Genomic DNA, 23639 nt, shown 5'->3' on the forward strand with positions numbered 1-23639 from the left:
CACGAGGATGATAAAGCACTGGCCCATGTTGCCCACAGAAGCTGTGGCTGCCCCATCCATGGAAATGCCCAAGGGCAGGCTGGAAGCCACCTGCTCTTGTGGAAGGTGTCTCTGCCCATGACAGGGAGGTTGGAGCTGGAAGTGATAAAGGACACTTTAAGTTCTTTCACCATTCCATAGTTCTGTGATTGTTAATGGAAAACAGACTGTTGTCCAAAAACAACAGCCTTGCAATCTTCTGGTTCATGGTTTTGCTTTCACAAGAGTGACGATTGCACAGAGGCATGTAGAAACCATTTCTCATTTGTGCCATGGTCCATATTGAGTAAAACCAAATGGAAATTTGTGCTGACAGCTGTGCTGGCCCTCTGAGCCTTGGACAGGGTGAGGAGCTGTGCAAGTGAGCAAAACATCACTCACTGGTGCTCACTCAACATCCTCACATAGCTCATGTGACTGCAGTCATGCTTTTCCCAGCTCTGGTAGAATAAGAGTTGACATTTTACCTGAATATTGGCATAAGCTGAAGATGCTTTTCAGATTTTATATGTGCATCTTGGCTTGATTTGCTCTGTTTGTTCAAGATTGAGGTAGCAGGCAGCAGAAATGTCCCACCCTGGAAGGTAATGATCCAGAAGGGCGATCTTTTACTCTTTCCTCTTATCTAACAAACTGTACAGGTTTGCTTTCGGCTATAGTTGCCTGCTGGAAATATCCTGAGTGCTCTTGGTTGAAATCATACTGTCATTTCTAGATAAAACATCAAGAACTGAAAAGCAATGGGAGAAGGTGACAAAATCTGGTAGAGGGTAACCACCATGTAATAGCATCTGCTTATAAAATATTAATAAATACATGCACACTAGGCAAAATATCTCATAGGTTTGATAGTATTTTACAGTATGTGTTATACAAATGAAAAACTTATACAATTTCTGTATTCTTTTTGGCTGTTAAAAATGAATTCGCTATGCAACCATATTTCAGAAAATGGTCCAGCTTTGTGCTTGAGTGGGACTTCGCATTTTTAGAAAGGAAAGAAGATTCCTTTTTCTGTATAGATCTAGAGCTCTTTAAAACAGTATGTTAAAGTTATGGTTTTTGGGTTTTTTTTAAGTTTGAAGACTAAAAAAAAGAAAGAAGCAACCAGAAGTGGATTCTGCACTGGCTTTGATGCTTTCCATATGAAGTATCTATAGAATCTTCATCCCAATTAGTTACAATACAGTTAAAATGAGCATCTCCTGGTCCTCTTCTTGTGTCTTTAAACTCCTCCAGAGGAGGAAGTTAAGGCAGAGGGAAGCATTTACTTATAGCAGGAGGAATATTTCCCTGCGTCTTAATTAGCTCTGTCTTAGTGCACCCCAAATTCTTGTACAGGCTCATAGAGTAATTTACAGTAGAGCTCCTATGAAAGAACAGGTTACAGGACATAAAGCAGTGATTCCTTTTCAGACACAGGTCAATTTTCTATTTCTGTGTTCATTGCCACTGGATACCAGGACACTTTAAAATACTGAATTGAGCTACCAAAAGTATCCTTTCCTTTTTCTTGACAGACTCTGGCATGAATGCTGTCACTTCTGCTATGGCTTCCTACTTACATTTCTTTCCTTGTTGTGTTCCAGCTGCAAAACTCTCCCTGAGCAGAGGATTGGGCAGTGAATGGGTGCTGACTAATCCACAGATGTTAGACAATTAGCTTAGAAAATACCTCTAACTTTTTTTTATGGTGGGTTTTGAATAGTCTCTGTGCTGTGTTCTTGAGGGGACAGGCATCTCTCTCAGCAGGGGCAGAGAGAGATGCAGATCTGGTTTGTAACCCAGGAACTGGGGACAGGGTGGTTTTGGAGTCCAGTGAAGACAGGAGGGCTTGCTGTGCTTAGTCCTGAGGCTAGGGTGACAGGCTGACTTTGCACTAGTAGCATAAAGTGATATAATCTTGGGCTTTGTCTCTCAATTTCCTAATTTTTCTGGAATACAGGAGTGCTTCATTAATATTTTTTTGCAGGATTACTTAAAAAATGTTGCATAAAAGGAATTGATAATTCCTTACTTCAGCTGAAATTAAGGAATCCTTTGCCCCCTCAGCGAAAGAAAAGGCTGCCAAAGAGAGGCTCCTGCCTACTCCAGAACAATCTTGTCAGCATTATTCTGTTTTTAAATTAACTAGATTTTTTGTCTTCGTTGCAGAGCTGCCAAGAGTTTTGCAACTCTGTTTGTGAACGTGGATGTCACTTCTGAGCCCCACGAGGTCTCTGCCCTTTGGTTTTTGTGGTATGTGAAGCAGTGTGGGGGCACAGCACGGATTTTCTCCACAACCAACGGGGGCCAGGTTGGTACTGTCAGCCATCACCTCCTGCAGCTCTGGGCAGGCCCTGGTTTAATTTCATTTTCTTGCTGGTTTATTTTAGTCCAGAGGCATCCATGACTTTTGAGCAAGTAGCACACTGATAACTAGTTTTGTTCATTCACTCTTGAATCTGAATCTTGCAAAACTAGTGTTGGAGATTGCTCCCTACTGATGGCATTGCCCCCAGGGATCAGGAGATTTGTATCTGGCTTTTTTTTTTTTTTTTTTTTGGATACAGATTAAAGCATTTACTCTGCTTATCCTCATTGAAAAGAGAAAATTTTACTTATGCTTATTTCTGTCACAATGCTGGAACCATCCTTAGCACTGCAGAAGCACTTAATGGAGGTGGCAATGTCAGCTGCAAGTTAACACTGAAATTGTAGCCCAGAGCTGGGTTCCTAAGAAACAAATTTCCAAACATTAACACAATTAAGATTTTAAGATCACTCTAAAGAAAATGAACATCCCTAAATATGGTATTGCTTTGAAATGTTTGCAATCTGGTACATTAGAGCTGCTTCTGCATTTGAAGAAAGTAAAGACACTATTAATGGTCTTCTACTTGAGAAGTGCAAATTTCACTAATTGTATTAGAAATTGATATATTTTTAGAAATGCTAATTATTTAATCATAAATAAAAATGCAAATACATTAACCATATTAAAATGTATAAATATGCATAGACAAGCAATTACTGTAGGTAATTTAAGTTAAATATGTTTAATTAAATATTATTTGAATTCTGTACTATGTTAGAGATTATTTGAGTTTAAGTTGGGTTGAGTTACATAGTGCAGCAGACATTTTTGATGTGAGCTATGTGACTTCTTATACCTTGTTATTTATTATGAAGATCAGGTTTCCTGTTTCTGATACACAGAGCTCTGCAGGGATGAGTGAGCTCAGAGAAAGGTTTGAAAGTTTGAGCACTTTTCAGAAGTCTTGCTGATTCACACAGGCCTGTAGAATCTCTTTGGAGACCACATTTGGAGAAGGGATTTTCTTCCAAAGTTACTATTACTTTTACTTTTGACAAGAGTTCAAATGGTGGTCATATAGGGGAAGGATTTAAAAAGCTGAAGGAAAGATAAAGTAAAATGGGTGCACTTCCAGGGACTGCAAAAATTCCCTAAAATATTTTGATAACAATGGAAGAAGGGGGCTTGTTTTGGATGCTGAGAGCAATGCTTGTCGTGATCCACGCTCCACAAGCACTGCTCTGCTGAGCTGTTGTGTCTGTGTTTCAGGAGAGGAAAACATTCTGTGTTTCAGGAGAGAAATAACTGCAAAAATTCCCAAAAAATGTTTCGATAACAATAGAAGAAGGGGGGTTTGTTTTGAATGCTGGGAGCAATGCTTGCCGTGATCCACACTCCACAAGCACTGCTCTGCTGAGCTGCTGTATTTGTGTTTCAGGAGAGGAAAAAATTCTGTGTTGCAAGAGAGGAAATTCTGTGTTTCAAGAGAGGAAAAGCTGCAAAAATTCCCTAAAATGTTTTGATAGCAATGGAAGAAGGGGGGTTGTTTTGCATGCTGAGAACAATGCTTGCTGTGATCCATGCTCCACAAGCACTGCTCTGCTGAGCTGTTGTGTCTGTGTTTCAGGAGAGGAAAACATTCTGTGTTTCAGGAGAGGAAAAACTGCAAAAGTTCCCTAAAATGTTTTGATAACAATGGAAGAAGTTGTTTTGAATGCTGAGAGCAATGATTGCCATGATCCATGCTCCACAAGCACTGCTCTGCGGAGCTGTCGTGACTGTGTTTCAGGAGAGGAAAAACTGCAAAAATTCCCAAAAATGTTTTGATAACAATGGAAGAAGAGGGGTTGTTTTGAGTGCTGACAAAAATGCTTGCCATGATCCACGCTCCACAAGCACTGCTCTGCTGAGCTGTTTGTCTGTGTTTCAGGAGAGGAAGTTTGTTGGGGGCTCTGGGCAGATCAGTGAGAAGATGATGGAGCGCCTGGGCGGGCGGGTGAGGCTGCGCAAGCCCGTGGTGCGCATCGATCAGTCTGGGGATGGTGTCATCGTGGAGACCCTGGACCACGAGCTGTATGAGGTGATGCCATGTTGTCACCATCTGTCCTTATGAAGGGGTTTCATGATGGTTCATGAATTCATCCAGAGTGCAAAAAACTGACGTGGCACAGGGGGTTTGCAGTAGTAATCAAAAACCAATGTGCCTTTATTGAATGACCACAGCAAAATGCGTTGGGGAGGAATTGGGGGAAAAGGGAAGAAAAGGAAAAGAGGGAGGAAGAGAAAGGAAGGGATATAGCTACCAAATGTAGAAATGGTGAAGTCCTTCGATGTCCAGCTGATGGAGTTCACCAGGTCACGTCCAGGGAGATCTCAAGGTTCCAGTCCATTCGAGCTCCTGTTATACTCCTTTTTTAAGGGAGAAGGGGATGAATCTTGAAACCAAATCAAAGGTGGTCTATTGTATTTTCTGGGGAAAATGGTATTTAGAGAAGGGTACACACAGTCCATGTTCTCAGCAGTGGGTGAGAACCATTGTCATCTTGGTTCACTGCTCACACCTGCAACATCCATCTTGCTTTGGTCAGCTTGCCTCCCCCACACACCTCCCCCAGGTTGGTAGTCTCAGTCCCAGTCCTTGGAAAGAGCAGGGGGGCCTTTTCACATAGGGGTTTCATGTCTCAGTCCTTGATGGAGAGGCTTCTTCCATCTCTGTCTGTCACGGCGGTTGTAAGACAGGTGAGGGGTCTGCTGTGGGGACCAACCAAACCTCAGGAGAAGTCCAGTCAGGCCGAGAGGTGGAAAAAATTCCAGGTCTGTTGTTGCAAAAGGGCAAAGTGCCCCTTTTCTCCTTTCACCAGGTTCAGTGTAGCATACAGCAAACACACCTGTGAACAATAGCTTAGAAATATCAGAAGGTGTGCTCAGGCCTCAGGGTCCTTGGCAAGCAGGACCAGAATTTCAGACGAGGGTTCTTTTTCTTCAGTGGTCCCCAATCTCTGTCCCTTTCATGACAGTCGTGAGGCAGATGAGGGAAACTTCAGACAGAGACTTACACATGTCCACTAAGAAGTCATTAGTGCTGGCTACAAAACCTTTAGCTTTTCCTTTTTGACTTCTCCAAAGTACAAAAATACAGCAGAGATTTAAGTGGCTGTGACAGAAAGTCACAGGTTCTCATTGTCCCGAAGTAGCAGCAGTTAACAGACCTTTAAAGTGCTGCCTAAAAGCAAAGTGTGGGTTCAGACTTTTCCTTTCCTGGCATCTCTTTGTGTTCAGTTACCTTCTGAATTAGAGGGTGATTGTAAGGTGTAAAATGTAATTTAGCAACAAACTTTCAGTGAAAAACACTGCAAGCTTTGCTTCCAAGTTGTAACAGAGGAGTCCAGATGGATGGGAGACTGGTGGACTCTTAGAGCACAGTGCCTTCTTTTAAACACCAAGGGAAGGGCAGCTGCCCATCATTTGAACATATGGCTGTTTGTGTAATGCTTGCTTGTTATTTAATGAGCAGCATTTTGTGAGGGTTTAGTTTTGCAATTCTTATGCTAAATGCCAAAATTGCTCCACAAGATACACCCTGCAGCCTCCCCATATGTCCTCCAAGACCATTAGGGCAGTACACCTGGGCTGAAGTAGTGGAGTATTGTATTTGCTGGAAATGCTCCAACGAAGGCAGGAATGATGCAACTGACTCCATGTTCTCAGAAGGCTAATTTATTACTTTACAAAAAATATATACATTTAATATATTTATATATTATATTTTTAATATATATTATTCTTTAATTTATATTATTATATATTAAAGAATACTAAATATTAAAGAATATATAATATTTTAACATAAATTAAAGGATACTATACTATACTAAAGAATACAGAAAGGGTACTTACTGAATGCTAAAAAGATAATGAAAACTCGTGACTCTTTACAGAGTCCTGATACAGCTTGGCCCTTATTGGCCAAAGAGTCAGAACAACTCACACCAGAATCCAATGAAACAATCACCTGTGGGTAAACAATCTCCAAACACATTCCACATGAGCAAAACACAGGAGAAGCAAATGAGATAAGAATTGTTTTCCTTTACTCTGAGGCTTCTCAGCTTCCCAGGAGAAAAATCCTGGGCGAAGGGATTATTTCAGGGAATGTGAATGCCACAGGGGAGAATATATTTGGCTGATAGATATTTTCTTTTCCAGGCAAAATACGTGATCAGTGCCATTCCCCCAGCTCTCTGTTTGAAGATTCATTTCAACCCACCTTTGCCCCCAATGAGGAACCAGCTCATCAACAGAATCCCCATGGGCTCAGTCATCAAATGCATCGTATACTACAAGGAAACTTTCTGGAGGAAGAAGGGTATTGCATTTTAATGGAAAGGAATAGTAGTGACAGAGAGAGGGAGGAGAGTACCTGGCAACAGGACAGACTCTGTTCAGAGCATGCTAAACCTCAGAAGGAGACTTCATATTCTTCTATGCCTTTTTTGCCTTCCCCTGTGAGAGAAACATGAGAGATTGGATGGGAGGAGAGGGAGGGTGAGGGAATGAGAAAAGGAGATAGTCATGAAGGGAGAATTCATTCCTGTTGCTTATTGCCTTGGTTGTTCTGTGGTCCTCTCCCTGAGTGGCACCTGGGTATGGGATGAGCCCCTCTCACTTGTGCAGGGTTGTGGAGGTACAAGTGATGTGTGATGGAAGGGTCTGCAAAAATGCTGCTTTCTGGATGGGCTGGTCAGCGTTAACTGAAGATGGCTTCCCACAGACATCTCCAGCAGGGCCGGTCATCCTGGGCTCCTCTGACATGCTGAATTCTTCCATCATGACTCCTCCTTTGGAATTCACTGAATCCAAGGCAAACTGCAATGCAGCAACACCCACTTCTCATTAATGGCTGTAATGAGCCCACATCTATTTGCCTATAAATATCACCCACCCTCACCTTTGTAAATAAACTTGAGGGTTCTGGATCCTGACATGTTCTGGCTATTAGTTTGGGATGGATAAGCAGGAGGTGACTGAGTATTTTACAACTTCTTGGAAGCTCCTGTGTTTTGAGTCATGGCTGCTTTTCCACCTTGTTCTTACCAGGGTACTGTGGTACCATGATCATTGAAGATGAGGAAGCTGCAATTGGTCTAACACTTGATGACACTAAGCCTGATGGCAGCTTTCCTGCCATAATAGGGTAAGGAATAAAGAAAATGTCTTCTCTAGTTAATGCTTTCTATTTTGTCATAGAGGCAACAAGTGGAAAACCTGATACTTTTGAAAGAAAATACTTAAAAATATTTAAAAGTTGAGTTTCTCAGTGCATGGTGATGTTCTAGGATTGTTTTACTTCAAAATTTTTTTCTATGATTTTATTGCTAATTAAAAAAATTAAATTCTACTTAACTTTCTACTTTTTATCACTGTAATCTTTTGCCTTTGTGTGTGGCAAATTACAAACTTGGAGAAGGGAAAGAGAAGAAAAAGAGGGTGATTGCAAAAATGTACTTCTAAGTACTTCAGTTCTTTAAATGAAAATTTGTTTTCTAGAATTAAATTTTATTTTCTTCTGGTTATTTTAGCAACCAGAGAATATGATCAGTCTTAAAAGTTTTATTAAAAAACTATTTCCAGCTCAATCCCAGGTGTTGTGTTCATTGCTATATGCCTGCACCCAAGGCTGTATGAAATTAAAGTAATTGGGAAACAGCTCATGCAAATATTCTAACATGAATTTCAGAGTGGTTCCTTCCTAAATGAGTCCTGCAAGCAGCAGGTAGAGCATTATGCAGAAAGGTGAAATAGATGTTTTTATTAGAGACCCTAAAGCTATTACTGTGAATCACAGCACCTCATCCTAAGTTATTGGCATTTTAAATAATGCAGGGGATGTAGCAGCATAATGGAGTAAATTGTTTGTGGTCTTCCAGCTTTATTCTTGCTCGGAAGTGCAGAAGACTGACAGGTCTCACCAAAGAAGAAAGGTAAGCACAAACCCTGGAGATCTGGGTGGAATTCGAGTCAAAATTCTGTTATTAGGGGAAAAAAATATTATTATTTAGGGAAAAAATGCCCTGATTTGAAGGAGTTGTCTGTAAGCTTGTGCCAGTAGGCAGACATTAGGGAAGAAGATGCCTTACTTGGTTTTGGATGAAGGACCCATGGAATTCCCACACAGCTCTTGCCCTTTGGAAACTCTCTGGTCCTGGTTCTTATTTTCCCACAAGGCTTCTCTGTATATGTGATTATTTCTAAGGAACAGCTCCAAGGTGCTCAATCTGAAAGCAGTGTAGATATTCTGGTGGAAATTGTCCAGGACCAGCCTCCTCCTCCCACTGCTGCCTCCCTGGCTTCCTGCAGGTGCTTTGAGCTCTTGGAAAGCTCGTCAGAAGGGAAAGGTTTGGCCTCTGTGTTTGATTTTATCTTTATTTTCTGTTTACCCTGGAGGGTCCTTTCAGTATCTCTAACTTAGTGCAACTTGAACCTGTAGCTTCTGTGAGCAAGGTTCAGCATCACTGAGGGGTCAGAAAGCTGCCTCCATCTCTGGACCCTCAGTGTGGGGAAAAAATTGCCCTTCAGGCACAGATGAAGGTCATTTTACTGTCTTCTTGAAACAAATCCCTTCATAGAGTAGTGCTCTTTGGTATATTACTAAAATGGAATTCATAAAGTAATGATTTTTTATTTTCCATCACACTGATTCACTGTATCTGATCAAATGAAAGCTGCAAGTAGAAACTGTGGATTATGAGGGGAGCCTTGGTTTGGCAGGGAGAAAATACATTTGATTTTAAAATATGATAAAGGAGCAGTGTGCCCAAGTAAACATTTTTACAGTAATAACTGGTCTAACTAGAGAAGATGCAGTCATCTCAGATAGTCTGGCAGTCTGGGGATAATGGGTCTAAATGAAGCTGTTTATGTCCCAGCCTTTTCAAATGATAGCCTGGTACCACAGAGCCCTTTTAATTTTGGCAGGAATGGACAAGCACTGAGGCTTGAGACAGAGGCCCAGCAGGTGCCAGATGATAAAAGTCATGTGGGTATTCTGAAACCCAGTGTGCCCAAAATTTTGAGCCATCCTGAACACCAAATGGTGTCTTACACTGTGTGTCAGTACCCTCAGTACAACTGAGCATTTGCAGTCCTTGAAAACGGCTTTTCTTTCTGTGAAATTTGGGTCTGTCCTGGCTGTTTGCAAGGCTCCATCCTTTTCCCTGGCCATTAAAAGCACTGGCACAATTACCTGACTCTGCTGCTGCCAGCAGCCAGGTTTTATACAGGAGTTTTCAACTCTTTTGTGGAATAAACCTTGGGCTAGGAGGGACTTTGGTAAAGAATGGTTCAGGAATGTGCTGGCTGTACCCTGGAGCAGGGCTGCCTGTGGCTCCAGCAGTCTTGGCCACAGCCAGAAACGGCAGGAGCAGCTCCTGTCCTCCCCAAGAGCACAACCCTCCTTCCAGTGGAATTTGGGGTGCAGGAGAAGGCAGAACATGAGCCCAGACCTTCTCCCACTGTACACTTAGGGTGCAACCAGTTTGTATAATTTAGATGAGGGCGGTGATGCTGCAGGGAGGAATCTGTTCTGAGCACAAGCTTCTTGTGACACCCTGCAGAGGGTGAACCTTGCTGAGATGCTGTGTTCAACATAGCCTGGGCTCTCCCTTCATGGTGCTGAGGACAGGGTGAGGGTTTTGATAATCCTTGGCAATGCAGAGTAGGATGTAGAGTCTGTGGCAGCTGTCCTAAATCATGACTTGGAAGCTGTGGGAGAGGATGGAAATCTTTTTGCAGCTAAGCCAGACTGAAGGGAGTGAATTTCACTGCTGTCTCCAGCCGTGCCAGTCCCAGGTCAGGTGGCAGGGGTGAGATTGTGCCCAGCCTCTCAGAGCTGTGCGTGAAGGCCATGGCATCACATGCTGATGAGGAGTAAGAGATCAGGAAAGGAGCTGTGTCTGCACTTCCTCCACACTGGGCACAGTGTGACTCTCAACAGGAGCCTACCTTGGTACCACCAGACATAACATTCCTCTTATTTAGTGCTTATAGCAATTTCACAGCTGAGCCCAAAGCCAAGAAATGGGGATTTTACTCACTGCATATTACTGCATGTAGTGCTATTATGTTCCATGCTACCATTGACTAAAAGTCCATTAATAAGAATTTCTTTAAACTTCACTAGGACAAAAAATGCAGATCTTGCAGAGACACCAGCAAGATGCAAAGGTTGCTTTTATTAGGGGTAATGTTCTCAGTGATTGATTTATCTTGATACAATTCAATCCTTTAGAAACTGTTGCTTTTTGCTTTGTTTGTTCATTTGTTTTTTTTTCTTGTCAAATAATACCCTGTTACTGATGACTAATTTCTTCCAATGTCTGCACTTCTTAAGAGTCCGAAGATGCCCTTGACCTGAAGCTTAATATTTTCCTTTGCACAGCTATCTTAAACTAGCTAATCTGTGTTTGCAGTGCACTCAGCACACAGCTGTGAACTTGCACCTTCATGGAGCCCTGCAGTTGGCCACAAGTGACAATACCTACCTGTCACTGGTGTGCCATTTCCAGGCTCCCTAGAGGGTCTGTATTGTATTTGCAGGGACCCCCGTGGCAGGAAGGAATGATGAATCTGACTCCGTGTTCTCAGAAGGTTAATTTATTATTTTAGGATTCTATATTATATTAAAGAATGCTATACTAAGCCATACTAAAGAGTACAGAAAGGATACTTACAGAAGGCTAAAAAGTTAATAATGAAAACTCATGACTCTTTCAAGAGTCTCAACACAGCTTGACCCTGATTGGCCATTGAGTCAAAACAATTCACAGAAACCCAATGAAACAATCATCTGTGGGTAAACAATCTCCAAACACATTCCACATGTAAGCATGGCACAGGAGAAGCAAATGAGATAAGAATTGTTTTCCGTTTTCTCTGAGGCTTCTCAGCTTCCCAGGAGAAAAGTCCTGGGCGAAGGGATTTTTCAGAAAATGTGAATGTGACAGGTCTACAAGTCATTGTGGAAAAAGGACAAGGCACAGGCAGGTCTAGAGGGGTCTTTCTCATCCCTAGCATGGTGCTGGGAGGAGCAGATGGGTCCCAAGGTGATAACTCACTTTCCTGTGGAGCCCTGTGGTGTTTCTGACCTGCCCTGAAAGGAGGAATTGATGGCATTTGTGAGACACCAGCAGAGGCTTGGCTGGACCCTGCTGTTAAAATGGTTTTGCTCTGTTCAGGCGCTGGGTAGGTGCTGATGGTCTGCAGGGAACAGTGCTCACCTCACTTATGGAGAAATTGGGAAATCACCCTTTCCCTTATGGCTGTGACTGGATTTGTGTCACCCCTGAACTGCAGGGGAATGTTCATATGCAGGTCCTGGAGCTGCCTGAGCCTTCCTGGCCTGTCAGTGCTTCTGGAGCAGGCTGACCCTGGTCCTGTGCCCCAGGGCAAAAGGAAGGAGCTGTTTCCTTCCCCCTGCTGCTGCTGGGCTGACACCAGCCAGCAGCAGTACCACCCCAGGGCCACAGCTCCTCCTGAGCTATAGCAACCTTCATTTCTTGTTCAATCTCCAACCTGCACGTGAGGGCACCTTCATGGCCCTTCAAGTCATCCTGTTTCTCTTCATCCTCTTTCCATGGCTTTGAGTTCAGCTGCTCATAGCTGGGCTCCTGTAGAGCTAGGTTGCTTCTTGCAGCAATCATGTGTGGTTTCCTCACATGCTTTTATAGCTGAAAGAGGAGTCCTCACAGTTTCAGAGCTGGGCCTCCTGTGTTTCTGTGCCCAGCATGGCTTTTTGTGGAGCACTGGATTTTCTTCCAGAAGTAAATGTCTTTCCAGAGCTGTGCTTGCTTTCCAGAATTGTTATTTCATCCTGATCCTCTTGCTTTTGGTAATTGGTGCAGCATGGCTAAGAGTAAGACTCAGGAATGAAGTACATTCAGTGATTTATAGACTCATAGACTTAAAACAGGAGGAAATTTTATATAAACAGAAATGAAGTACTGATTCCCTGAGAGCTGCAGTATACTATAGGAACAAACTGTAAGTTAGACTATGTGACAAAAAATGCCTTACTACTTTTTTCCTGACAGGCTGGAGACCATTTGGGTAATTTGAGGGTTTGCTGGAGTTATGTTAAGACAACAGCTTGCAAAACTGCTGGAAAACCAGCACTTGTGCAGCACAGGAGCTCAGGTTATTTTTAGTGATCCAGAGGCTGATGAATTGAGATAAATCCTAAAAAGCTGGAACCTCAAATTCAAGCAGATACAATACTTGTCCTCTTAGAGGCAGGGTATATTAGAAGTGATTTGTTTTCTCTTTCCTCACACTGAAGTGTTCTGTTGCTTTTCTCTCTCAGGAAGACGAGGCTGTGTGAGCTCTATGCAAAGGTTCTGGGATCAGAGGAAGCTTTACACGTAAGCACAAAATCCCTGGAAAGGCACCTTTGGGAAAGGCACCAGCTGTGGGAGCATTTGCTGCCAACCAGGGGAGTGGAGAGAAGATTATGGCCAGCCTTGGGTTGGGTTTGACAGTGAGGATAAGAAAGATCTTTATGAACATTAATGAAACATTAAAAGGTGGTTTTGTTGATATATTCTTGCCCAGCTCCATGGCTGGGATTCTCAGTGCTTGCCACCTTAAACCTCAGCTGTTGTCACAGGTGACAGGCTTTCCCTCTCTGTTCTTGTTGTATCTTCTCTCTTACTAGTTGTTAAAATCCATTCTGCATGCTTTGGGTTGGTTTTTTTTTGCCCTTCCCTTGCCTTCTCTTTCCAGTAAAGGTAAATGACTGTTAGGGTTTGTGTGATCTCACACTTAGATTATGTGATTTTTGCCACTTGTACTTTTAAGAACAATTTTACAGAGTTAAAAGCTGTAGACACCAATCTGGAGAACAAATGATTTTCAACACAATGATATTGTACACAGAACCATGCAAGTGCCACACTTTGCATTTTTAACAGTGTATATTTGTACCCAATGTACACATTACAACTGTATACACTGGAGGTTAATTTTGCTTTACATGGCTCAAAGTATGTGCACAAATCATAAATTAACATTGACAGATTAAGAGGATTGTGCTCTACAATGGCCAGATTAACTAGTTTTTTACACAGTGTATTCTTATTTTTAAAAACTCAGGGCTTATTCTGTTGAGTTCATGCTGCATTAAGAGATTTGTTAAATGTGCTCATCTTGTCAGATGTTGACATGCAACAAATGATAAACTGTTCTTCTCTGCTCTCTCCTCAGTTCTGTTATTAACTTCCTCGAGACTCTGTCCTTTCCCTGAGTGAATTAATCTCTGTTTTACAGCCTGTGCATTATGAAGAGAAGAACTGGTGTGAAGAGCAGTATTCTGGGGGCTGCTACACAGCCTACTTCCCACCAGGCATAATGACTCAGTATGGAAGGTACAGTGTCTATTTATAGTGGGCTGTGGAGTGCTAAGATAAGACCAAGTTAATAAATATCCTCAGAAAGGGTCATAAATCCTCTGTCACTGTTCACTTCATACCTTTAAGATCACCGAGGGATGTTTGAAATGGGATAACCTTCCACTTGTCTCTGTTGGGCCTTATGATGGATGAGTTCAGTATCATGAGGGGCTTTTATTCACTCCTGTTATTTGGTGAGTTTAGCTCAGGAAGTTCTGGGAAGGGAATTGGGAAGCTTCCATAGTCTGCTTACAAAAATGGCTTTGGATGTTTGAGATCAGTGTAACCATTACAATCACTCCATTAGCTGATGATTAAAAAAACTGTCAGAGACTTAGTTCTTGCTGACATTAATGGTAATGAGTGATTTCTTTGAACCATTCCTTTCTTTTTAGCAGTGAAAGCTTAATATAGTGATCAGCATGCCATTGTATACAGTCCTCTCCCACTTAAGTTTTTGGCATGAAAATAAGATTTACCAAGAAGAAAAAGACTTTCTTCAGACTGAAGATTTGATTTAGATGCACAGGTTTTAATGTGGTAGGGGAGCTGTACTTTTGAAGTTTAAGTTCTTATAATTTAAAAGTAACTTAAAGCAATAAAGCCTTGTAACAAAGAGCTTATGGAGGCCTATAATTAAAATTATAATTATTACAGATTCTGGCAAAAATAGAGTTAAAACAATGCTTTTTGTTTATTTACTTATTGCTTCAAATATTATGGGGATATATTTCAGAATGCTGCACTGTGCCAGTAATGCCTGGCATTGGTACTTATGCCATGGGCTGGAACTGTGAGACACTGTAAGTCTCATCTCAAAATAGTTGTCCTTTTCACCTGTAGCTGTCATTTTCACCTGTGAACAGTGTAACCATTTCAAAAATGTGAACACTGGTGTGTTCAATGTAAGAAATTAAATGCAACCCAGACTCCCCCTCCAGCTCCACTCACCCAGTGCTATTATCTTCAAGTGCTTGCTGTCATTTAAAACATTTTTATTCCAGCATTAACCCAGCTATTTCAGTTCTCTCCTTACGCAACTGATGTGACTTTGTGCTTGTCCCCCTCCAGGATCATTCGGCAGCCCGTTGGCAGGATTTATTTTGCTGGCACAGAGACAGCCACTGAGTGGAGTGGGTACATGGAGGGGGCTGTCCAGGCTGGAGAAAGAGCAGCCAGAGAGGTACAGATCAGGGGACACTGTAAAATGTCCTGTGGAAAATAAAAGGTCTTGTGGTTGGAGGGGTGTGACCGTGTTCGCAGGGGTCTGAGGATGACGGAAGAGACGAGGATCTGACTCCGTGTTTCAGAGGGCTGATTTATTATTTTATTATATATATTACATTAAAACTATACTAAAAGAATAGAAGAAAAGATTTCATCAGAAGGCTAGCTAAGAATAGAATAGGAAGGAATGATAACAAAGGTTTGTGGCTCGGACAGAGAGCCCAAGCCACCTGGGCTGTGATTGGCCATTAATTATAAACATCCAACACGGCCCAATCCCAGATGCACCTGTTGCATTCCACAGCAGCAGATAATCATTGTTTACATTTTGTTCCTGAGGCCTCTCAGCTTCTCAGGAGGAAAAATCTTAAGGAAAGGATTTTTCATAAAAGATGTCTGTGACAGAGGGGAAATGAGAACTGAGTGCTGACAGCTTCGGGTGTTCTGAATCTTGAGGCAAACCCCTGCAGAGGGGATTGACTTCAAAAAGGATGAAGGTTTTGCACTTAGATTTGGAATGTTAGGAAGGGGACTGGCTATTTTGTCAAACTTTCCCTTTGTTTCTAGGATTAAATTCTTTCTTCTTTTACAGAAGTCCCAAACTGTCCCCCAGTCATTTTCCTCCCAAATCTGTTAATCACTGTACTGAGAGATCCTGGCTGTCAGAGCAGGGAGCAGCTCAGTCCTGCAACTCTGCACATCAAGCCTTTCCAACACTCCACACACTCAGCATTTCCAACACAGTGATGTTCCACTGAGACAGCCTTAACAAAGAGTCACTAAACAAGGACTTAGATAATTTTCTTCTGAAAAAATGCCAATTTCCTGAGTATTTTCCAGAACATTAGAATTTATGGAGCAGCAAACGAAATTTAATCTTTTTTTTATGAGGTGAAGGGAACCTTGTGGCTGAAAACCAGTCAAGGAACACAAATTGTCCTGGAAGGAATGTGGAGAGTTCATCTAGCCCATGCCCATGCCCAAGAGACAGAGATCAATTGTTCATAAATTATCCTATTTGAGAAAGTTACACCTAAGGTGCTCCTGAAAAGATCCAGAGGTCTCATGACCTCTAATATAACACAGGAGAACCTCTTCAGCAGAGGATTAATAGGTGCACTTGACTGGTAAAAATTTTGATGTTTTCCTTTGCTATTTACTTATGAAAGGAAAACATGTTGAAAATTCAGTGTTTCTCAGTCTTCTGCATTGAAGAGTTCACACTATCCATGAGTCTTGTCTACACTAAAAGCCCCTCGTAAAAGATGTTAAATCTTATATCTCCAATTGCCTGGAAGAGAGAAAACATTTTTATCACCATCTCCATTTTATTTCACTGTAGAAGAAACTAATCTTGTTATCTTCTCTGAATATAGTTTCAAACAGTCTTTGCTATCCTACTGATCTCTGTCTTTGATTCTTTGAATGGGAACTTCTCATTGCAAAGGTTTTAGTTTTAATTTTGCTTTTCTCTGGCTGAAAGTAGTGGTCTGTCATCACTCCCAGGATACTGTTCCTCTTCCTACATCAGGATAAAATTTGCAAAACAAGCTGTTCCCTGTAGCTGGTGTCTTCATGCCTCGCTTTGCCATGAGTGCCTGCTTAACTCTTAGTCATAATCACTTTATCCTGTTCCCCTGGGACTGGCCAAATTCCAATATCTTGCAAGGACTAACTAAGAATAAAGAGATTTTTCTGTTTCTGTGTTCCACTAGGAGGAGTGTCTTATTAATTATCAGCCCTTTCCAGAAATAAGTTGTAAAAGGTTGAGTTTTCTTTTAAAATTGGAATACACTGTGATTTATGTGCTCAGTTATGCCATTTTTAAACAACAGTTGAAGCCAATTTTTTTTTCTGTCTTGAAGAATCAGTGGTACTTATTGAGAATGTTGTTTGTTTTCAGATACTGTTTGCTATGAGGAAAATTCCAGACAGTGAAATTTGGAAGCCAGAACCTGAATCAGTTGTAAGTACTTATGTAGATAAAATGGCTTGGGGTTTTTTCTGCTGTTTTTCTGATGAGATAAATTTTTTGTCTGTTTTTATATAAGTTCACTGAATCAAAGCCACAAAAAACTTCCCCTTTTTCACCAAAATTTCCCTTCCCTAAAAAAGGAAGAGGAGAGAAACCCATGTGACAAGCCTGTAAGGGAGGATTGGAAAGAGCTGCAGTTCTGAACTGGGCTGTGAATCCTTTCCATGTGTGTGTTCCTCCCTTTAACAGAGCAGAAAATCTGGATGTAGTGCTTCTTGATAAGATATTACTGCTTTAACCCAGTTCTGTTCCTGCTGCAGAACAGAACTTGATTTATATCCCTCCCCACAGTGGAGATGTATGTGGATAATGGATGCTCTCCCCACAGGATGTGCCAGCTTTGCCCATCACCACAACCTTCTGGGAGAGGAACTTGCCATCTGTGCCAGGACTGCTAAAGCTGATTGGATTTTCCACTTTCCTCACCTCTGTGGCTGCAGCTGGGTTGTTTGCCTACAAAAAGGGACTCCTGGTTCGAAACTGAAAAAAGGTGCCAGCTCAATGCCTCACAATTGAGAGATTTTCCTTTTTTTCAAAGGGTTTTTCTCTTCTTTTTCCTCTTTTTTTTAATCTTTTTTCTTTTTTCTCTATTTTTCTTTTTTTTCCTCCTTTTTCCTCCTTTTTTCCTCTTTTTTCCTCCTTTTTTCCTCTTTTTGTCCTCTGTTTGTCCTCTGTTTGTCCTCTGTTTGTCCTCTGTTTTTCCTCCTTTTTCCTCCTTTTTCCTCTTTTTTCCTCCTTTTTCCTCTTTTTTCCTCTTTTTTCTTCTTTTTTCCTATTTTTTCCTCTTTTTTCCTCTTTTTTCTCTTTTTTCTCTTTTTTCTCTTTTTTCCTCTTTTTTTCTCTTTTTTCCTCTTTTTTTCTCTTTTTTCCTCTTTTTCCCTCTTTTTTCCTCTTTTTTCCTCTTTTTTTCTTCTTTTTTTCCTCTTTTTTCCTCTTTTTTTCCTCCTTTTTCCCTCTTTTTCCCCTCTTTTTTCCCTCTTTTTTTTCCTCTCTTTTCCTCTTTTTTTCTTTTCCTCTCTCTTTTCCTCTCTCTTTTTGTCTCTCTTTTCCCATGTAATTTTCTGCCTCCAAAACCTGAGGAAGAGATGAAAACAGTAGAGAAAATAGGCAAGATAGAAGGGATATAGTAAAGGGATCCCTATTGAAAAAGAACTCCTAGGGTCCAGCCCTACTTCTAGCAGGAACTTCTTGGTTTTTGAGTTTCTGGGGTACCAAGTGTTATCACCTTGAAATTTTAATCCAGATTTCAGAACAGAAGTGATGAAATACCACTCTGAAGCCTTTTCTGGTGAGATTTCTGGTTGGTTTTACTCTTAGGTTGAACCAGACCCTGAACCCCAAGTCTCCACGGACTATATTTGTACTGTACTGTACAACAAAATCTCTAGTTGTAAACAAAGGATTTCTGCCTTACTGTGGGGTAGACTGAGAAAAGAAACCCATAGCTTACAGAATAATCAGATAGTTAATGCAAGCCTAGTAAGAAACTACTAGTATTTTTATTTCTTACCCAGGGAGCACCTGAGGGACAAGCCAGGCTAAATTTATCCATCTGAATTATGTAACCATAGGATGGTGGCATTTCCAGTGGCATAAATGTCCTACAGTGAGCTAAAGGACAATAGTTCTGCTGTGTTTGGCAATGTGGTTGAATTTCAGGCTGCCCAGATGTGACCACAGCTGCCTGGCACAGCAGAGCTCCTGTCCAGTGGAGTCTGTCTGTCCCTGTGAGCACCTTGAGGCTGTCTCTTGCCTGCTAGGGCACAATGGGCTTGAAAATTTAGGGGTGGTGTTAAACAAACAAAATAAAAGAAAAACAAACAAAACAAAAAAAACCCCAACTTATTTGCCCCCAAATTCTTGCTTCATGCTGAGCACAGTCTTGCTGATTTAGAGTTTTGGTCTTTCCTAACTACCATATTGATGGGATTAGCAGTTCCACTTCTGCCTGCTGTGCTGTGTTGCACTGACTGTGCACTTTTGGTAACTAATAAGGGATCTGAATGATAGTGAGATCAAAGGGAACTGTGGATTGCAGAGTCACGTGCAAATGCCTCTGCTCTCCACAGCTTGGTACTGCTCATAAATAAATAAAAAAAAAAGAATATAGAAAGAAGGCAGTATGCAGGGGTAGGGGGAGAAGTAAGAAAAATAAAAATCCACCTACCAAAACCTCAGTGCCTACTTGTCAGTGTGTTGGTACCTTGTTCTGGATATTTCTGCTGTGCTACCTGTGCACAAGATGAAATAGGGAGACACAGGTGTGGCTGAGAACAAGAACTGGTGCACGTGAAGCTGGAGATGTCTGGAATTTTTCAGAGCCTGTTTGCTGCACTTCTCCCTTCCAGAAGTAGCAATTTATATGTAAAAAATATTGGATTGCAGTAAAGAGCCATGGAGGGAAGTATAATAATAACTTCAGCAACTGGTGTGAGCAGACGGTGAGGAGCTGTATCACCAGTCTCAGGCAGACTTTTTGGGCTAGTATCTGATCTTACTTTGTAGAGCAGTGCTTTGTTCTCCAAATAGTCCCATGGAAATGCACTGAGCTGCTTGGAAAGCTGTAATATTTGTGAGCAGCACCTTGTTTTCTGGCCCTTAGGTTTTGTTCTTTTTAACTTGATGTGCTGCTTAAACATCATCTCGGAGCAGCAGCTTGGATTTTATCACAAATGAATAGGCTCATAACAGCCTTTTAACATGCATGGGGGAACTTTTCAGGCATAAAGATCTTTAAGGCAGAGGAGGAGTGCAGCAGTGTACATATGGCCTCTCTGGTTGTATCACATGGAGCTCTAATTTGCTGGGACATTTGCCTGCTGCAGAGAGCTTCAACGTGGCTTTCTCTGCCTGTGATTTATTTACTACATGAATTAGGAACTGAAAGCTGAATGGGAAGTTCAGAGCTTTGGCAACTCACACAATTCTCAGGCCAGAAATAAACACAGGAACCTAAATTTGGGAAGACATTTTTGAAGTCCTGGCCCCAATATTTGTAAGTGCTAGACAGTGAATACATAGATTAAATATAAAGAGCTGCTGCATTTGCAGATGATTTTTCTGCCAAAACTGCTTGGAATTCAGGTCCTGCTTCTGCCCTAGAAATACTCCACATTCTCTAAATGGGAGCAAATTCATGAAACTAATGAGGATAAATTGGTTTTATTCACATCCAAATTGTATTCCTCTCTTCTTTGCTCCTGAACCTGGCAGTTTTTCCCAGTTTAACAAGACTGAGGGACACAGGGGGAGAAATTCCAATCAAAACCAGGAATTAGGTAGTTAAAACTGAACTGAATCATAACTTAAGCTTTTCATGAGATTGGCCAATTAAAAAAATATTGAAAAGTTTCTATACTTATAAGACTTTTTTATTCTTAGTTTCAAAGTGAAAGAAAAATGGAAAAAATAATATAAAGCAGTCCCACAAAGCATTTCTCATTTTATTCTGCCACAACTAAAGTAGGTGAGACAGGGATTTATTCAAAATAAATTTGGTTTCCCTGAGATTTCTAATCAAATCTGGTTGGAACTGTGAAGTCTGAACTGTGACATCTCTATTAACACACTGACATCTCTGTCTTCTTCCTTGCAGACTGCCAAAGCTTTTGGAAAGCTCTCTCTGTCTTTACAGCCATGTCTTGCTATGATTTTGCTCTGGACCTTCCCACCACTATGGGATTAAAAAAGGATTTGCCACTGTTTTCTCAACATTTCTACACAAAAGGAACATGTGGCACCTTGTGGACACGGATGCCAGGGTGATGAGGGAATTGACAAACGGAGGTAGAGAATCAAGCTGCTTCCCTGTGGCTGGAGGGAACTTTTAGCACTGGCTTACATTTTTTAAATTGAAATTCATGCCAACCCTTTGAAGAGAGGAATGAAGTCTGTTTTAATGGATAACCAGTCGTGCTGTACTCTTAATAAATTAACACATTTGATGAGACAACTGCTGTCATGAAAGTTCCAAGAGTTTACCAGCTTTGTAAAATGTACTATAGGAACAACCATAGAAATAATTGCATTTGTCTCTTACAAACTGAACTGTGTTACCATGCATATTTTGTAATGCTCATAAGAGTTTACAAAAAAAAAGAAAAAAAGAAATTTACTTTCTTGTACACTGTTCTGATAGCCACTGTACATTGCAAGGAATGATGGGCATAAAAATGTGTTAACCAAAGTAATTGAAATCTAATTGTATAGACTACTCAACAATAACAAGGATGTGAGCAATCTGAGGCAGCCCCCTTGCCTTCCCTTTAATTTGTGCATTTTTTCCCCAGTGCAGCTCTTGATTCCAAATAGCACATCTGCTGTCAATACAAAGACATTAATTAAGTAATTAAGTTCCTCTCTGAGCCTTGTCCATCACTGGAACCCATGGCCTGGACAAGAAACTATAGGGCTTAAAGAAATCTTTCTGTGTCCACAGTGGGACTGATATTTCACTGAAATAGGCTTTACAGATGTGCAGAAATTTTAAGATTTTTTCCCCCTTTTTTGAGACACGAAAACGTAACATTTTTGAGGAAAAAGAATTGTATGGCCTCCAGAAATTCCAAGGAGCCAAGATTAAATAACAGACCTGCCATTGCTCTTGGGCAAGAAGCAACCCCCCTCAAATCACAGGTGACAAACATTGACAAATAAACCTGACCTATGTTCAAACCAACTAACATTCCCTCTCCTGTCTCCACCAACTTGAGATCACCCTGATCTTCCTTCTGTTGAAGACCAGAGTGTAAAAATGAGGCAGCCAAAGCAGCCTGGCTTTCCCAGTGTCTCTGCAGTGAATTCCTTTAGGCGTTGTCGTAGAGTGCCGCTTGTGGCGTGTCTGCTGTGCTCCTGTGCAGCTCCGTGCTCAGTGGTGCCTGCCTCTGTGTTTTGGAAAATAAATTTAAAAAGAGTGACTTCACTTTGCAGGAATATATATGCTGTGCGTGTGTGTGATGAATTTGTGCCTTTTATAACTGTAGCATTTTCTAAAGTGCCTCTGTGGTGACTGTCTCCCTTGGTTTCCTTCTTCAGCTCTCTTTTAAATAGGCTCTTGCAGATATTTTTATCTGACAGCTGTGAAATTTTTTTAACCTTAATTAGAATCAATAAATATTGTCATGTCACATGTGTTGTTTGAGGTTTTTCTTTTGTGGAAGCCCCTTTTGACTTGGTTGTAGTGGTATTAGTTACTGACACAGCATTTTGCATTTCAAACCTGTAACTTCAGCTTTTCTTAGTAAAGAAAACTCTATAAAGAAAAGGATAGTATAAAAAAAAATACAAACTCACCCAAGCAACTCCCCAAAACAGTACAAAAGACCCCACTGAACCCCTTAAATACACAATTGAGAAAAAAATCAAACCACATTTGGTAGTAGCATAAATACTACACTATAAGTATAGATAGTATAATTCCCTTACCCTTAAGAATTCGTTTTTACTATTATAGGGCAGGTGGCTCAAACTGAACATAAGAAACAGACCTTGTACCAAATACTGTGTGATATAAACATAAAAACCCTAGAAGAAGAGAGAGACCAAAATCACCTAATTTCACCCACTAGCTCAGTGTCAGTGCTAGAGAGATAACCGAACTGAGGAACAAATTTGCTCCTGGGAAGGGACCTGTGTTGCACAAAACTGTTGGCCATGAATACTGGAGAAAGTGTAACCATCCATGTGAAAAACATCTGAAGTGTGCAGTGCTCTTTGTATAGGCTTAACTTTCAGCATTACAAGTTATAAAGGAGCACAAACACAATGAAAGCAAACACCCTCAACTAATCCTTCACACACTCTCTAAAGCATCTGTCCCCTAAGAAACGTGTCAGAACCAGCAATGCATTTCATAGCCCTCAAAGCAGCCAGCAAGTGGCTATGCCTCTAAAACATTGCTGCTGTGTGGGTTTGTGTGGCCAGGTTTTGGTAGCAGAGGGGCTACAGGGGTGGTTTCTGTGAGAAGCTTCTGGAAGCTTCCCCCATACCCAGCAGAGCCAATCCCTGACAGCTCCAGGATGGACCCACTGCTGGCCAGGGCTGGGCCATTTAGAAAAGGTGGTAACACCTCTGGGATAACAAATATAGGAAGGAAAAAAAGTTACAGTGCAGATGTAATTGCAGCCAGAGAAGAGCAGGGTGAGGATGTGTGAGAGGAAGAGCCCTGCACACACCAAGGGCAGGGCACAGGGAGGGGCAGGAGCTGCTCCAGGGGCTGGAGCTGGGATTCCCTGCAGCCCTGGAGAGACCCTGGTGGGGCAACTGTGCCCCTGCAGCCCAGGAGGGCACAGGGATGCAGAGATCACCTCAGCCCAGGAGGGCACAGGGATGCAGAGATCACCTCAGCCCAGAATGGGGCTCAGGGGTGCAGAGATCACCTCAGGCCAGGAGGGCTCAGGGGTGCAGAGATCACCTCAGGCCAGGAGGGCTCAGGGGTGCAGCAATCACCTCAGCCCAGAATGGGGCACAGGGATGCAGAGATCACCTCAGCCCAGAGTGGGGCACAGGGATGCAGAGATCACCTCAGGCTAGGAAGGAGACCCAGAATGGGGCAGGGGATGCTGAGAGGAGGCTGTGGACCCATGAGAGGCCCATGAAGAGC

General features: G+C 41.8%; 1 protein-coding gene across 1 annotated transcript in view; it reads left to right on the forward strand.

The window, feature by feature from the left end:
* The window catches only part of MAOB (monoamine oxidase B), a 53692-nt gene extending 32544 nt beyond the window's left edge, over nucleotides 1-21148 (forward strand). The window contains exons 6-16 of the mRNA XM_054291310.1: nucleotides 2194-2335; nucleotides 4266-4415; nucleotides 6542-6701; nucleotides 7433-7529; nucleotides 8263-8316; nucleotides 12693-12750; nucleotides 13655-13752; nucleotides 14848-14959; nucleotides 16907-16969; nucleotides 17367-17527; nucleotides 20632-21148. Coding sequence (XP_054147285.1) covers nucleotides 2194-2335; nucleotides 4266-4415; nucleotides 6542-6701; nucleotides 7433-7529; nucleotides 8263-8316; nucleotides 12693-12750; nucleotides 13655-13752; nucleotides 14848-14959; nucleotides 16907-16969; nucleotides 17367-17522 — 1090 coding nt within the window. The 3' untranslated portion in view covers nucleotides 17523-17527; nucleotides 20632-21148. The remainder of the gene's footprint in view (nucleotides 1-2193; nucleotides 2336-4265; nucleotides 4416-6541; nucleotides 6702-7432; nucleotides 7530-8262; nucleotides 8317-12692; nucleotides 12751-13654; nucleotides 13753-14847; nucleotides 14960-16906; nucleotides 16970-17366; nucleotides 17528-20631) is intronic.
* The last annotated feature ends 2491 nt before the right edge of the window (nucleotides 21149-23639 follow it).

This window comes from Melozone crissalis, unplaced genomic scaffold, assembly GCF_028551555.1.
Source record: "Melozone crissalis strain CALT ecotype California unplaced genomic scaffold, PUWL_Pcris_2 ptg000090l_1, whole genome shotgun sequence".
NCBI classification, from domain to species: Eukaryota; Metazoa; Chordata; class Aves; order Passeriformes; family Passerellidae; genus Melozone; species Melozone crissalis.